We start from the raw sequence: 16,183 nt of genomic DNA on the forward strand, positions 1-16,183 counted from the left end.
TTGAACATTTGAAAAATGAAATAAAAAAAAATACATTTTTAGACCGGAACCTCCCCTTAAGACGAATTCGTACACCAGGTTCTCTATATACCTCAGAGTCGGATTGCCTGATGTCATTATATCAAGAATTCCCAGAATAGTGCATGGCAACACACCTTACCAGCTCTGGCTAATTAAGCATTACTAATAAACTTTTATAAACCCGAATTAGCTATTGCCAAAACCTGCTACTTCACAAATTTACTTTTTAATAAGTAAATGTATTTAAAAAATACAATACGTACCGGATAGAAGATTGCATTTATCTCTTAAAAAACATAAAACTCAATGCCTGGTAGCAACCCCCACTAAGTAACATAAAAAATCAAATAAATACCATATTGCTTACTCATAAGAGTGAACACATTGACGCGGTGCCCCGTGAAGAAATACAAAAAAATTGTTTCGAATCAAATCAGCAGCACCCTGTTAATATTATCATAAATCTACACTTCTTCATGAAACACGGTATACCTACCCCAAATAGAATTCAATCGTTCCACTAGACGCCTCTACAGTACCCTCGAAACAAGACCACCGTGTCACCTTCCAGCTTGCATCGATCACTCACGAGTGCTTTTGACCCGTTTATTAAGTATCCCTGCAGACTCGAAAGGTGTCACCTAGTTTCCACGCGCTCTACACTAACCTAGACCCTCTGTGTCGCCCATCGTGGCCGCGAATTCTCCTGTGGGCGACGTTCCTTGGTCGTGGCTCGTTCCCGAGCCGTTCGCCGTCACCTGGCTCGATGGCCCCCCCTAAAGTGGCGATCAACCCGGATAAACCCATCGAGCAACTCTCTCTTTACTCTCCCGATGGCCGGTCACCCACTTTCCTCGGCTCGCACGCGAAGGGAGCCGCATTATTGAGGCGCATTTCGCAATGCCAGCCGACCGCCTGGCCCTCGCGGAGCGGGTGAGCGCGCGTGAACAAGCGGCCTTGCAGCGATCTCTCTCAAAGGTGGGTGGAAATGACGTAAAGCGTTCCTCTAACGATAAGTGGGCTCCGTTGCGCAACGCAGCCGCCGTTCGCGTTCCCTTCATCTTGATCCCCGTTGTAATCGGATCGCTGGAGCTTCACGAACCAACGTTCCCCCGGAATCTCGCTTTTGTTTCGTGTGAATAATAGCGTGGCTCGGCCCTATATTCCTGCGAATTTTTGGCCGCATTACCATCGCGATGGGAATTATTCTTTCATGATTATTCGCACCATATTGTACTTCTATTAGCCTTTGTTTTGGTGGATGCAGTCGTGAATCGATTGTTTGGAAGTGGGGAATTGTATTTAATACCCTTAATGTAGGAGGTGCTGTCCGTTGCCCGCAACAACGTTTCAAAGAAGCTTCCCCAGACTTCGACTCCTCCTTCCCAAAGTTATCGCAGACCGCGCGCTTCAGTTTTTCCGAGCAGTTTGCAAATTAGGGCCGTTTACAAATGAAGCGCGGCCTCGGATATCGCGCCGCGGCCAGGGCTGGGGCACACGCGATATTAGAAACATCCCGATGGCTACTCCGCACCGCGAAACACGCAAATGCGGCGCGCGACCCTGCGCTTCTTTCGCGCCCACCCTATCCCGCGTGAAACGCACGGGAATGCTTGTCGCGAGGTCATTTGCCAGATGTAGCGGAGCACCGCGGTGAATTTACGCACCTCTGCGCTCGCATTTTTGACCCTGTACTCGCGCGACGGATGCGGCCGGCAACTTTCTCGCGGCTAAAAGGGAACGCGCGTATCCTCAAAGGGGATCGTGCCGTTGATAAGCTTGAATTCGTGACGGGCCACTAAAATCCGGCCGGATTTCTGCGCCGTGGTATTCCAGTGGATTCATAAGGAATAGTAATGAAGCTTTCGTTATTGCAAGCGCGAATAGAATGGGAGTACGTTGAACGAAGGAGGAGGGATGGTAAAGGGTGGCCACTGAATATTCAAATGGACCCAAACACTTCGTTCTCTCTTTTATTGCGGGCATGGCAGAGGGTAATTACGGGGAGGTAGAAAAAAAAGTTGGACGCTCGGATATGCGGTCGGGAATAATTCTTTTCACGTTCATCGATTGCCATGGGTAATTTGCTGGACAGACCGAGTGGCCGCGTTGCCCTCTCCCCGTTACAAAGAACCCGTATCCTCGTTGCGCTCGGCTCGGGACAGTAATTTGCGAATCAATTCAATTACAACGGTAAAACATGAATCAAGGGGATATTCTATTAGTCGGATACTATACTTCCCCGAGGCTATAACCATCGGCCGTGGCGATTCTGCTGGCGGGATGGCAAGAATACATATATTACGAGAAAACCATGCATAAGCACGCGATACAGTAGGGTAGACTGGGGCGGTAGTAACACTTTGACTTTGGAATACGATTACGTAAAAACTATTACAGTTACGGCAACAGTTTTTTTACGAAAAATGTTACTTACTTATCTGACGTTATTTGAGCCACAACAGTTTCGCTGTATGTCAAGTAATACTCCGGTTATTAATAAAAAATGACAAGCGGAGGAAGTGTTACAACCCTCCCTGAGCCCGGGTCGGTTGTAACACTGCATGGAGTAGGTAGTAGCACAAATTTAACTTTACGAAATTAAAATATTTATTGATTTTAATTGTAATAATAAATGAAAAAAGTAAAATTTATAACCAATTATGCGGTATCGCCATTCTGGGAGAAATAGGAAACGTTTTGGCTGGTGCATTCCTCGTGTGATCAATCCTTCCATTCAGTACATTGCATCCATTTTTTATTTGTTTGCTTGTGCTGTGCTATGGGACTCCATGCAAACGAGACAATATTATTAATCTTCTCTGTCACTATTCGGTTCTGTCCCGGTACAACCGACCCCGACCAGGCTTTTAAACTTAAATTATAAATTTTTATTAACGAGACACTTAAAGTGATAAGTAACGATCGGTATTACTCTAAAAATCGCCAGATTAAATATTAAAAAATAGAAAAGACACGTACCTGCAAAGGGAGTGTTTATATTATAATTTTAAATCAGTAAGGAAAAGTTACTGTATGATATCGAAAAGTTATTTTCTTCAGTATGCATGTTCATTATGTATCTATACTGCTAGGATATGTATATGTGCATTCCAAATGTCATTCTTCATCATATATCCAAAATTTGTGTCAATATCTATCATATATTTTGAGATATTTAACGTGTTACAATCGCCCCCGGTCTACCCTAGTCACCTATTCGATATCTCGTGGTTTGCGATCGGAAATGTCCACTGAGCTACTTCTGCAATAGCAAATTAACCCTTTGCGATCAAACTTATTCACGCCTCTAAATTATTCACACTTCTTCGAGTGCTGTTCTTATTAAATAAGAAAGGATATGATATACTGATTTCGAACGTAATAATTCATTTACCATCGGTATGTAAATTGTATCGTTAGGGGAAACTTTAGAGTGCTTCAGAGCAGGGTTGCGCATTATTTGAATAAATTGTTATTTCGATAATGCCCAACTCTGCCTGAAAGGTAGGTATACCCGGAGTGTAAAGGGTTGGGAAAGATAGAGATTCTATATTAAGGAAAAAGAAGCGGGGCGCAGAGAATCTGGGAGGACTCGATGTTGCAGATTGGAAGAACAACGATAACGCAGGCGAGTCGGGGAAACGGGAAGGAGAAGGATTTCGAGCGACATCGTTGCAATCGCAGCGGCGCTCTATTTATTGCGCTTTATTTGCATTCCCGCCGGGTTACACGCGATTTTTCCTCTCCCTCGTTCCCCTTTTTTTCTGTTTTCCTTGGTGCACGACGCGGCGAGGTGAAACGTGTTCGAGACCCCCGAGTCCACCGACCACGATGAAAACATTCCTCCGCAACGACACGAAAATCGCATTCGGCCAGTCGCAACCGAATTTATGACGCGATGAATCTTTCGCCTCACTTCCGCGAGAAATATTGACAATCGTCTGACACGTTGGAAACGGGGAGAATATTTAAACACAGCTTGTCCGATTTTAATCGATCTCTGATCATTAGCCATAGGTATGTGGTGAGAATCATTAACAATCAAGAGAACGTTTCAATGGTGAAGTGGTTTGAATGAAAATGTCAAGTAAAGACCGATGGTTGTGTTATTCGTTATTACAAATCGAGGAAAGTTTACGTCTGTAAGCACACTATCAAAGAAAGCTAGACACTTATTTCTAAGTATATTTATTCATTCAACTATTTCTCCTAAAGTTGTGCGAATGAAACATTCAATTTCGTTGCTTTACTTCAAATATTTTAATACCTATGCTTTTCATTGTCATACCTACTCGACAATTGAAACTTGAAACGTTACTCATCAACGTAAATAATATTTTGCCTACTTATTAATACATTTATTGATAGTACAAAAAAAACTGTTTTAAATTCTTAACAGTTTTTTATTTTAATATATATCGCCTTGAAAAAGCGATGTAGTGCTGGTGCAGGTGATTTCATTTTCGAATTACGGTGAATTTGTCATTCACTTTGCCTTGTAAAAAGAATAAAATTGTTGATCAAAAAAAGGTTTCAGAGGTCGCTTTGATACCCACTGATGTGCCGATTAACTTAAGAAAATTTCAGATTGATTGATCAAATAGCATTTTTGCAATCACCTGCACGAGTTGAAAAAATATTGTGTTGAGATAATCGCGTTTAAAGTTTTGAAACAAATTAAATAATTCTCTTAATTTTTTTTTTGTATAACATAAGATCAGCTTAATAAATACCAAAAAGATTTATTGCATTATATGTTATACCTACGGAGGAAAAAAATCTTTAAAAATAGCTTAACTTTTCGGCCGAGCAAAGTAGAATTTCTTCCTCCATTTCTTCCTCCGATTACAATAGACTAGAAAATATCCGCCCCCTCGCGTTTTATAAATAAACGTCCGCCCCATGGACAAAGTGCAATAGCCTGCGCGTGTATTTATAAACAGAGGGGCGAATCCGTCTCCGTGTTCGTTGACTTTCCGGTTCGCGGTAAAGGTAGCAATAAGAGGAACGATCGTGAAAAACGAGGCGGCCGAAGGGAAGAGTGCTAGAGACAGACGGTGAATTCCAAATGCGCCCTTAATGCTTGCTGAGCGGAGTTTCATTCGTTCTTTCATTTCGCCCGGCGTGTTTTAGGCCAACTGGTACAGGGCGTCCCAATACTGTCGGTATCACGGGATGCATCTGGCGAGCATAGCGTCCCAAGAAGAAAACGATAGGCTCGAGAAGCACATTAAGGACTTTGGCCTGGGACACGAGCACTTCTGGACTTCGGGCACCGATCAGGCCGAGGAGGGCACGTTCTTCTGGATGGCCAACGGCAGGCCGATCACATTCGAGAACTGGAACGTCGGGGAGCCGAATAATTTCAGGTGAAATCACTCAGTAATCGTAAAGCAGCGAATCATTATTATTATCACAACTGATACAGGTGCCACGGTCATTTCCTCTCTTACGCTTCCTAAAATTTCTACAGCAACTACTCTATGCAGCCTTTGTTACAAGGGTGACAATTAATTATATTGATCATACTTTAATTAGGGGCCGTCATTAAATTACGTAAAGGTAATTTTGGCGATTTCTTAGCTCCTCTCTCCCCAGTATAAGAATTCGTGAGATTTTATATTCCAACCCCCTCCCCTTCCTTACGTAACATTTTTTATAACGCATTTCTCAGTTATTAAAATTCTTTTCATGTTTTATATCATTCATTTCACTCGGTTCCGTGTATGCGGCGGAATACCTACTCGTATTGAAAATTAGGTTTAGGAAAGTAGCAATTAAAAAAATTACGTAAGACGCTACCTGACTCTCTCCTGTCAGGTCTGGCATCAGGAAAGATAGGGTAAAGTGGCCAAATATGGGACCCATTTCTTAAAAACATCATAACTCTTGACTAAGAACAATTTTATTAAAATTCGATACACGTTCTAAAAGTAGAATATGTATTCTTTAGCAACCTACTGAAAAGTACTATAACAATAAGCTGGAGTACTTTAGCCTATTCTTCCCTTCACGATGCTCCTATTCCGCTATAAATGGATATTTATACTTGCAAAAAATTTATTTATAGTCTTCAAAGGTGACAGAGTAAAGCTACAACCGTACAAAGTGATAGTGCAATACTTGTTTCTTCTTCTAACCCTTCGTTGACAATCTGGGTGTGAGCCACCCATAAGCTGATTTTGACGCTCTGTACTTTCTATATGTAAAATAAATACCTTTTTTCCAAAGCCGACTTACAAACTATTTTTTCTCTCAAAATATTACATCTGAACAATAACTCTGTAAATTTTTAACTTCTAATATTGGAATTTGTAAGAGTTAAAATTGTTTGAAGATTTTCTTCGTGTTTTCTCGACAAAAGGTAATCTAGATTTTTTTACAAAAACTGTGATGAAATTTCAATAAAAAAAACTATTGGAATACATTCTACAGACCTTAAAATTGGCCCATGATTTTTTCCATAACGATTGGATTCTTCAGATAAGAATGGCAGTCGTTCAAAAATTGTTCTGAGTGTGAGCCACCCAGGTATGTCAAGTTTGATCGATAAAAGAGGTGCGTCAACGATGGGTTAATTCCCCAAAAATGAAGTTTTTTTCAATCGCCACACTAGGAAGACCCCTTAAGAACGACCCTTTATGGTAATCACTGCTACCGTCATTATATACGCCACGAAGCCCGGCACTCCGCAAAGCTTGCCCAAACCTATAATCATCGCTAGATTACTAACACTAAAAACGTAAGGCACCCTTTCCCAGTAACCCCTAAAACACGCGAATATATCAAGTGGCATTGTTCTACGGAGGATCCTGTGTATACCACGGAGCGCGCCCTTTGCATTGCAGATACGAGAACGGCGAGGAGGAGCACTGCCTCGAGCTGTGGAACAGAGACGGCAAGGGGCTAAAGTGGAACGACAGCCCTTGCAGCTTCGAAACGTTCTTCGTCTGCGAAGTGCAGTGATCGATCGCTCCGACACGATAGACGGGAAACGGATTCGAAAGTCATCGTGCCGCGCGACTCGATTCCAACGGAGACAACAGGGGGGCTTGCCCTGACTTACGCGTCATCCACGGGTCTCGGAAGAAGCGTATGGGGGGACCGCGAGCGCGGCAACTCGGCGCATCCATTCCCTCTCGCTTCTGTTCGACACCCACTCTCACCCTCTCGGGAAAGACCGGATGAAAAGTGACTTTGTGTACGGCGACCGTGTGCGTAAGTGCGTATATTTCACGGCAGTACACGCGGTAACGTTGCAAGCCCATTTAACCGATCGACGATGGATCGCTGCTCCTCATAAAAGGCTCGCGACAGGACAATGAACACGCGCGTGTATCCACCGATCGATCAATTTATTTAGAAGCCGTTAGCGAGACTGGAGGTCCGCGCCTCGATGAAGCCGAGACTGTCTGACCCTAGCGGCGGATCCGTGTCGGCTTTACCTGGAAACACTGTGCCGTGCGCTACGTTGCCACGCGAAGTACGATTCCCTGTACTGCTGGAGCAATAGTTTCGTATTAAAGTGGGGTAATAGAATCGGGAAGTGTGTTGGAAGTGGATGGAGTGATGATACGAATGATGTCGGTAAGATATAAAGCGAAAGATTATAGGGAGCGTGTCAATTGTGAATGGAAGCCGTGGGTGTGAATCGGGAAGAAAATTCTCAAAGGTCCTACGCACGCGTATCAGTGCCGGGATGGTTCGGTGCGGTCAGTGTCAACGGTGGCTGTGTTTCAATGTTAGTAGGTGACGCGGACAAATGGTTGGGGCGAACTGCTCCATTCCAGAGCAGAATACACGGGAACGGTATTCTTTACCATTGACACTGGCGGCTCAGAAATGACACGGAACTGATATGCGCGGAATTGTTTGTGCTGATTAAGAAGTTGGTAAATTTTTACGTTGATGTAAGGGCGCCAGTGAATGTAGGATTAAGATCTGCTACTAGAGGATCCACGTAACTGGATCTAATGCAGGGTGTATCTACCAGAAAGATGGCAACAACGGATTCACTGGGGAGTATGAAGTTTTCGAAAGAAATGTTTTAGAGGAAAGTTTTAGGATTTGGAAAGGGGCATTAGGGGTGATTAGCGTGTAATAGTTACTAGAGTTTCCTAGAGTTTTTCCTGTAAAATATAGGTTGCTAAGAAGCGTTACTCTTTTTTATAAAATAATAGTTGGTTGGCAAGGAAGAATTAATTGAGAATGGAGTGTATTTTATCAGTCAATCCTTGGCTGTATATCAATTCTTTATTTAATAAATAATGGTAATTTAAAGAGTGGTAATCGAGTTTGTTGTAACTAAATAATGGTAATTTAAAGAATGGTAATCGAGTTTGTTGTAACTAAATAATGGTAATTTAAAGAATGGTAATCGAGTTTGTTGTAACTAAATAATGGTAATTTAAAGAATGGTAATCGAGTTTGTTGTAACTAAATAATGGTAATTTAAAGAATGGTAATCGAGTTTGTTGTAACTAAATAATGGTAATTTAAAGAATGGTAATCGAGTTTGTTGTAACTAAATAATGGTAATTTAAAGAATGGTAATCGAGTTTGTTGTAACTAAATAAATATTACAAATTGGGACTATAACAGCCAAAGTGACGTTGACCACGGCCTAGGAAAATAAAAATAGAAACCGAGCATCCGTGAAATTTTGAATATCAAGCACGCAGCTTAAATATCAAACCACGTAGGTATCTGAACCTAAAATTTTCCGTTCTTTTCATTTCTGGTGTCCATGATAGGTGTTCCCATTTTAAAAAATCAAGTTGACCCTTGGGACATGGTCAAGGTCACCATGCCTCTTTCCAAACCCTAAAACTTCCGTCTGAAACATTTTCTTCAAAAATAAGTTAATCCGGGGTACCCATCTTTCTGGTACACCCTGTATACATGTTCGTTGGAACAAATGCGGTATTGTAATAGTACGATTACGAACAGTTCTAGTAAAGACAAGGATTAGTGGAGATTAGTGGAGAATTGGAGGATTTTTAAACTTTCTGAACAACTAGAACGACCCACGTTGCTTTGGGTGGAGATTGCTTATCAATAGGGTAATTATGGGAGAGTTGCCGTAAAGGCGCAAAATTGTAAAGACACTGCTGTATTTTATTACCGACAACCGTGAAATACCGAAAGTGCGGCGTCTCTCCCAGTGCGGTATATCTCCTACAATTACCCTAGATCCTGCCTTCTTAAAAATTGGATATTAACTCTATCTATTCACAGACTTCCCGATTATTTGCTGCAGCTTTCCCATTTGCTTGCTGCCAGCAGCTCAGTGGAAGCGCGGAGAGACGCGGGGAGAAATCAAAAGACTTTACTCCGTGTAAAGTTACGTACAGATTAATTAATTACGGCGACTTAACCGAATAACATAACTCATATCTTATTTTCTAATTACTCGAAACTAAACGCATCGATCGTCTAAAAATTCGCATTGTATGTCATGTAATCTGTGGTCAGTAAGTACATCGCACTGTGCTTGAAATTTGTTCGATTGGAATCTGTATTGGAAAAGTTCCATCTTTCTTTCGTGCTCGTCGGAATGGAAAACCTCGACGCTGAAAACAGTGCTGTACATGGCATCATTTAGAACTATACAATAAAATACAAGTTACATGTAAGTGAGATATTTAAAAAAAAAAAAAAAAAAAACGATGAGTTTATGACATATCATCCCTTTTAAACTTTTTCTCTTTTCAGCGAGCGGAATGTTTTAATGTAAAAATAAAATTAACTTCAATTCTCAAACCTATAAAGAATTTTGCGGCAAGTTTGTTTTACAAATCTCCATCAGGTCCGAATTTTGCCAAAAGAAGCACAGGACTTTTCCTACACGTAATGTCTCGTATTACATTTCATTTTTAATACCTCGGTGGGAAATCGTACAGAACGAAGCCTGCGCGGGATATTACTGGCCACCCCCCACCCCCCCCCCCGAACTGTCTCCAATTATACGTTTCAGCAATTCGAAACAAGGGTTCGCGTTTCGAATGTGGGGAGGCTGCTTCATTCCTCGGGGTTGCTACCGTCGAAGCGTCGAAACGTGCAAAGCCACGGGAACGCCGAGGCGTGCTTATTGAAAAAGGTAGAAAAACCAATAATAAAACGAAAAATCGGCCAGGGACGCGCGCAACTGTAATGAAAGTTGCTCTGCCGGAACGTTGTATTCCCGTAACGAATCTTTTCGGTCGACGTGACCAATGGCTTCGTCGTTTCAACGTCCTTCCGTCCCTCCGCCCTCCCTGCTACCGTCCTTGCGTCCCCTGTACAGGATTGACAGAACCAATTAGTGGTTCCGTCGATTTTTCGCCGTTTCTGGGAAACAACAATACCCCGGAGGGAGGCAGCGAACTGGCAAAAGGGAAAACAGCGAAAATAGACGGGCGATGATGCGACTCTAAATGGGGAGGTGGGGGTGGGGTGGAAGCAGGGTAATGATAATGGAATCGATGGTGTACAGTGAGTATTATTTAACGTTCCCAATGGTATTTGGTTCTTAGACACTCGAGCCGCAGATCCTTATCTGAGGCTACAGACATTTTGATAGTGGAATTAATATTTAGGGTGAAAAATATTAAAAATGATTTCAGAATGGCATTGTTGACATTGTAAATACTAATAAACTTAGTTATAGTGGAATAATTAAGAAACATAGTTATTAAGTGGATTAAATATGTTTACTGGGAGGAAATTTTATGAGCCTGTCCTCCCCGTTTCTAAAATTCGCGGCCTCTACAATTAGCAAAGGTCGTAGGTAAGAGCGCCACGTGACAGTTCTAAATCACGGTATCAAAATTATATATTACCAACAGTAGAGACTTGCAGCGCGGTAGATAACAATTCAAATATATCCTCGAAAGTTAACGTTCCTACTCAGTCAATTCCTGGATCATAATTGAATGCAAACCTTCCGCTAACATTCACTCTTATGAGTCCAGGATTTACATTCCGCGTTGCTCGGCGTGTATCTTAATATATAAAGCAAAAAGTGTTTTTTATCTGTCGGCTAAAAACTTGCGAACGGTAAACTCAGGGGTTATCAGCTCGTTATGCCTAGTTCGTCTAGATCAATGTAGTTATTTTCACAAAAAAAATAAACAATTTTTTTTTATAAAATAAGATCAAAATCTAAATTTCGGGCGAACAAATTTGATCACACTCGGGGCATAGTAACATCCAAAGGCGACACGGATAAATCTGCAACAGCAATTTGTAACCAGATCATTTTAACATACCTATATCCGCGGTAATCCACTTCTCTAACGAAAAAAGCGCGCGAGAAGCTTCGCCATCTGGTAGTGACATCGCGGTACTGATACAGGCGAGATATCGCGCGGAAGACTGTCGTATGCACGGGTCGCGTGGTCTGCAAAACAACTGTACACGTGAAATTTTTACATATAAATTACATGTTAATAACGCGTTTCTGAGACGTGCTACATAGCCCATGTCCGTTCTAGAGTATCCAGGAATAACGTATTAAAATTTGAGGAAGATCGATTCAATATTGTGTACCTTCTTTTCTTTTCTTTTTTCACTTGCTGATTCGCAGCGGACGGCGGTTAACCGTTAACGTGCAGTCACTACCAGCGTTGTGGAGAAATTCTTTTGGCCAAGCAGCCTATCAAAGTGGTGGACTGATGGCGGAAGTCACGCATGCGCGTGATGACGCCGTGACGTCGAACCAATCAACGCCAAGGTGGGAAACGAAACGACGCCAGCGCCAAGCCAAGCCAACTAGCCAAGTGAAGTGAGGCCGCGGCCAACCAGCGTCGACAACCGATTCCCCGCTGCTAAAAGTACTTGATATTGAGAATTGAAACCGTTATCGATATACGTATTTTCTCTATATTTTTAGGCCAAGTGTATCTATGTTTGCTTTTATCTTTCATGCAGAATGTCGATACTCGCCCCATTCGATACGAGTACTTTTTTCCATACCTACTTAGTATCGCAACCCTACGTATCGATACTAAAATTACTTAGTATCGAAACGAAAGTATCGAGTATTATACTCGTATTTACTTGTATCGATTCATCCCTACATGCCGCGTGCCCAACGGCCATTCTTTCACTTCCGTTTCCGCCTTCGGAGGTGATGCAGTAACGAAACTTCTTTCCTCGAAAGTAAACCACGCGTGTATAAAATGGTAACTTCCCACAATATCGTTAAAAAACGCAAGGAATCCGTGAAGGCATTGCGAAATTTAAATGGGAAGAACGCAAAACAAAAATTGCGTCAAACCTCCGAAAAATTGGGTGCAAAAATGAAACGAGATGCGAACACACATCCTCAAACGGTGCACATTGAAGACGACTTGAGAGGTAAACTTAAAAAGTCCCAGTTAGGCAACAGAAACGTAATAAAAAAAGGCGCGAAAGAAATAAGCACAATTAATAAATCGACAGTTCAGTTTCCAAAGAGAAGTAATCGCCAGTCTGAGAAAATATTTCTCGCGAAATCTGAGAAGCACGTGGATAGTAATCACAATTTGGAATCTGAAGGTGGAGAAAATACTAAGAGAATGAGCCATAACGTGTCAACGAAAGGATTAAAAAGGAAACGTCCTAATAACGACGACGTGGAAAGTAGTAAGAACATCGCTTCCGGTGAAAATGTAGTTTCTAAAGCTGTTGGTCGAAAGTCATTGAAACGGCGGAAACGGAGTAGGGTAGTAGAAACTACAGATACCTTGAACTTGAACGATTTATCAAGAGAACACATACTACAGTGCATTAGTGTTATTTTTCATTTAACCGAGGAGCAACTGAAAAGTAAAAATGCTTTATTCGAGGGGGAGAGTCAACCAATATTTATGCAGGTAACATGCATAAGAGTACCGAAAACATCGAGGAGAAATATGAGAGTGTAAGTATAACATTAACTGTTCATTCTCAGATGCCGCATCCCCTTTTCGTGTATGGTCTCGTTTAAATTACTAAATAAGCAGATTACAGATGATTATACTTTTATAATTACCAATGGATCCTTATGAGGAACCGTGATTATCCTTCTAAGAATGATGTATTCTTCGTTTTACAGCGAATGCTTTTCACCTTGACAAAATGTATTTATTATCATTAATCTACTTTTCAGATTATTGCCACATTCGGTAGTCTCACCAGATGACGAAGTTGCGCTTTTCGTTGGCGATTTACGAAGAGGCAGGAGACAGGATTTCACGCCAACTGTGGAGCATTATGAAGATTTGCTGCGCAAACACAACTGCGCAAGGGTGAAATGTGTAATACCAATGATTCAGGTGAAGACTGAGTACGATCAATATGAATTGAAGAGGAAGCTTGTGGGGAGCTACGATCATTTCCTCGCAGACGGAAAAATATCTGGTCATCTCTCTCATTTACTGGGGAAAGAGTTCTATAAGAAAAGAAAATTGCCGACTTCGATTAGAATGCACAGTAAAGATTTAAAGCACGAGATAGAATATGCTTTGAGAAAGACCACCATGCAATTGCATTCCTCTGGCGACACTCATATAATTCAAGTTGGACATACATCCATGGAGGGAGAAGAAATATTGGAAAATGTGTTGGCAGCGTGCAGCCACTTATCTAAACATTATCCAGGTGGATGGGCTAATATTCGCTCCGTTCGTATTAAAACGGCCACCAGTCTTGCTCTTCCAATTTATACGACACTGAGTAAGCTTTCTTCCTTAAGGGGTCGTTCTGGTAATCACGCCGCAAAATTCGGCAACATTCAGGTTTTTTTCTCAGTGAATACAACGAATAACAATGTCAAACTTTTTTTTTCATTTATTATTTAGAATTTTGCGGTGTGATTACCGGAATGACCCCTTAATTACATTAAACTAGAATAACTATTTTCACATGGCTGTTTTATTAATGCGAACACTTATTTTCAGAGATGAAAAATTCAGTTAAAGTGCCGGTGGTACCGCCTAAGAGACCAAAAGCGTATCACGATGTGCAGGGTGAATTAAGTACTTTCTCCGGTGATACTGTTGTAACTGTCACCCCCGAGGGAGTTATTACTGTCGATACGAAAGAAGTGGAAACGGACGACGAATCTGGTTCAGTGAATTAACAAATTGTAACGTTTTTTGTATTGCTTTATTAAATCTAGTAAACAAAGTTAAAAAATTATTTTTCTACTTATTGTTAAGTTTACCTAACAGATTTATTATAACTATTTAAGGCTAAAATTATTATGCTCTAATAATTTTATACATCTAACTGCGTGTACAGTGTGTTTTCATTAAATGCTAGGTTTCTTCATTCGAATATATATGCAAAGAGCAAATGAAACAATAACTCTAATAATTAATACAAAATAGTCTGGTCTTTCTTAGAAATACTTTGGTAACCGTTCGCTGGCAACGCTGAAACGTTGCTCGGAACACCGTTCGTATTTTGCATGTACTTGTACGGGCTAACAGCATTTGTGATAACTTCGATTTCTTGGAAATTCTGAAGTCGTTGAATATCTTTGTCTTTCCTTAATCTAGTGTTGGGCAGTTTCCTTAATTTTATGATTTCATTGGGATCGATATTTAATTCTTGGCCACATATTCGAATTAGGGTCTGGTACGTTAAATCGCTTTGAGGCAATTCAATTTCTATGAAGTCTGGGTCAGGAGTGTCCGCCTCACGAATCTTTAACACCAATTCTAAAATACAAAGTGCATCGATGTAATACTGAATTTTGCTATTACATTGGTTCATCAACACGTTCGCAGTTTCAGCTTCCACTCGTATAAAACGAGAAAGTGATACACGACGTGCGAGTCAAAATTGTCTTGACCCATATACGAGTCAAAGGACCGTGAACGTGTTAATACGCAATATCGAAGCTGACTATGACGAATTCCTCACCATCTTTATATAAACCACTGCTTCTTACTCTAGGAATTCCTGAATCTACGTTTCCATGCATAGGATCATTTATCAGGTACTTAGGCATTACACTGTGCGCCGTTGAATCGTTTAAAATCTGCTGAGGATCCATGGAGCACTCCAGAAGCTGCAGAATTTGCAGATTGGTACACAGAGAGGCTGGAGTTTCTCCGGTCTCGGATCTTAAATTCTTGTCCGCGCCATTCTTTAAGAGCAATGCAGCTACGTCTAAATAACCCTTCTTGCATGCCCAATGCAGAGGAGACCTCAACATGGAAACAGCAATTACAGGATTATTCTGAGATCTCAAATACGAGATTGTTTACAATTTATCACATGTACGCGAGAAGAGAAAATATGCCTCTGCAGTTAGCACTGTAGGCTTTATGACGTAATAATAAAGATTTAGGAATAAAGGGGTAAGAAATTTTAATAAAAAACTACCATCCCCGTAGCCCGTTATTGTGCCGTGGCCGTGCATTAACGTCGACGCCTAAGTTAAGCAATTCTTGAACCGCATCTATGTCACCAGAATAGACTGCTCTTTGCAGGCGCTCTTCTAATAGTTTTTTACTATTCATACTTTCGGAAGTCGAAAAGAAGTCTACAAGTTTCACATTTTTTTCCATTTCGAGTTTATCTAAGGCATTTTAAAAGGAATGCAAAGAACAACATTAGATGACACAAACTTGGTTACGATTTAAACGCGAAGCTACCTAAGCGCCCTGAGTGGTAGCATGTAAAAGCTATGTAAGCATGAAGACTCCTAAAGGCTGATTCAGACACGTCGAGTAATTTAGTCGAGTAGCGAGTAATTTAGTAACTTTTCGTGTGTGAACACTAAAATTTAATCAAGTAGTTTAGTAAAACAATGGTAAATTACTAAATTACTCGCTACTCGACGTGTCTGTTCCAGCCTTAACGGCCGATTTCTTCACTTTCAGTAATCTTCCAGTTAGAGTTATGTTCCACATAATTGCCACATAATAGCATCCAACTGGTCGACGAGTGCCACATGATAGCATCTAATTGGTCGTTCACTGACCGGGGCTTTAGTCGGAGGTAAAGGAATTGGGCATAAATCAAGCATTAAACGCACCAATTGCGATGCATGGCTTTTATTTTAAGCTTAATCCAAGGAATATCTTTTTAGATTGAAAACTTATTAACTCCTTTTTCTCGTAATAAATAAAAGGTTAGGTTTTTATTTTCTCCCAGCTTACAGTGTCTTATAAATAAGTAAAAGTTATACGAATAATGAATATAA

At 41.1% G+C, this 16,183-nt stretch overlaps 3 protein-coding genes across 8 annotated transcripts in view; 2 read left to right on the forward strand and 1 right to left on the reverse strand.

The window, feature by feature from the left end:
* LOC143368551 (uncharacterized) overlaps positions 1 to 9,797 on the forward strand; it is a 165,625-nt gene extending 155,828 nt beyond the window's left edge. For all 5 annotated transcript variants that reach the window (XM_076811415.1, XM_076811406.1, XM_076811398.1 and 2 more), the window contains 2 exons: positions 5,158 to 5,393; positions 6,873 to 9,797. In XM_076811415.1, coding sequence (XP_076667530.1) covers positions 5,158 to 5,393; positions 6,873 to 6,990 — 354 coding nt within the window. In that variant the 3' untranslated portion in view covers positions 6,991 to 9,797. The remainder of the gene's footprint in view (positions 1 to 5,157; positions 5,394 to 6,872) is intronic.
* A 2,299-nt stretch (positions 9,798 to 12,096) lies between these two features.
* Positions 12,097 to 14,166, forward strand: LOC143368150 (ribosomal L1 domain-containing protein 1). The gene is made up of 3 exons (XM_076810551.1): positions 12,097 to 12,907; positions 13,136 to 13,701; positions 13,926 to 14,166. The coding sequence occupies exons 1-3, from the start codon at positions 12,186 to 12,188 to the stop codon at positions 14,105 to 14,107; spliced, it is 1,470 nt and encodes a 489-aa protein (XP_076666666.1). The 5' UTR covers positions 12,097 to 12,185; the 3' UTR covers positions 14,108 to 14,166.
* On the reverse strand, positions 14,157 to 15,642 carry LOC143368156 (ankyrin repeat domain-containing protein 40). Of its 2 annotated transcripts, none has more exons than XM_076810561.1 (3): positions 15,361 to 15,642; positions 14,896 to 15,182; positions 14,157 to 14,690 (listed from the first exon to the last, which is right to left on the reverse strand). In XM_076810561.1, the coding sequence occupies exons 1-3, from the start codon at positions 15,543 to 15,545 to the stop codon at positions 14,344 to 14,346; spliced, it is 819 nt and encodes a 272-aa protein (XP_076666676.1). In that variant the 5' UTR covers positions 15,546 to 15,642; the 3' UTR covers positions 14,157 to 14,343. The 2 variants fall into 2 exon arrangements, with proteins under 2 accessions (XP_076666676.1, XP_076666686.1); XM_076810571.1 differs by having other exon boundaries at positions 14,896 to 15,214; positions 15,361 to 15,498.
* Positions 15,643 to 16,183: the final 541 nt, after the last annotated feature.

Source organism: Andrena cerasifolii, chromosome 1, assembly GCF_050908995.1.
Source record: "Andrena cerasifolii isolate SP2316 chromosome 1, iyAndCera1_principal, whole genome shotgun sequence".
Taxonomy (NCBI): Eukaryota; Metazoa; Arthropoda; class Insecta; order Hymenoptera; family Andrenidae; genus Andrena; species Andrena cerasifolii.

Coding starts and splice junctions, on each gene's coding strand:
- LOC143368150 (XM_076810551.1), top strand. CDS start 12,186: ATGGTAACTTCCCACAATATCGTTAAAAAACGCAAGGAATCCGTGAAG. Junction 12,908..13,135: donor TCGAGGAGAAATATGAGAGT/GTAAGTATAACA, acceptor TCTACTTTTCAG/ATTATTGCCACATTCGGTAG. Junction 13,702..13,925: donor TCCAATTTATACGACACTGA/GTAAGCTTTCTT, acceptor ACTTATTTTCAG/AGATGAAAAATTCAGTTAAA.
- LOC143368156 (XM_076810561.1), bottom strand. CDS start 15,545: ATGGAAAAAAATGTGAAACTTGTAGACTTCTTTTCGACTTCCGAAAGT. Junction 15,183..15,360: donor AATAACGGGCTACGGGGATG/GTAGTTTTTTAT, acceptor TTCCATGTTGAG/GTCTCCTCTGCATTGGGCAT. Junction 14,691..14,895: donor CAGTGGTTTATATAAAGATG/GTGAGGAATTCG, acceptor TTTGTATTTTAG/AATTGGTGTTAAAGATTCGT.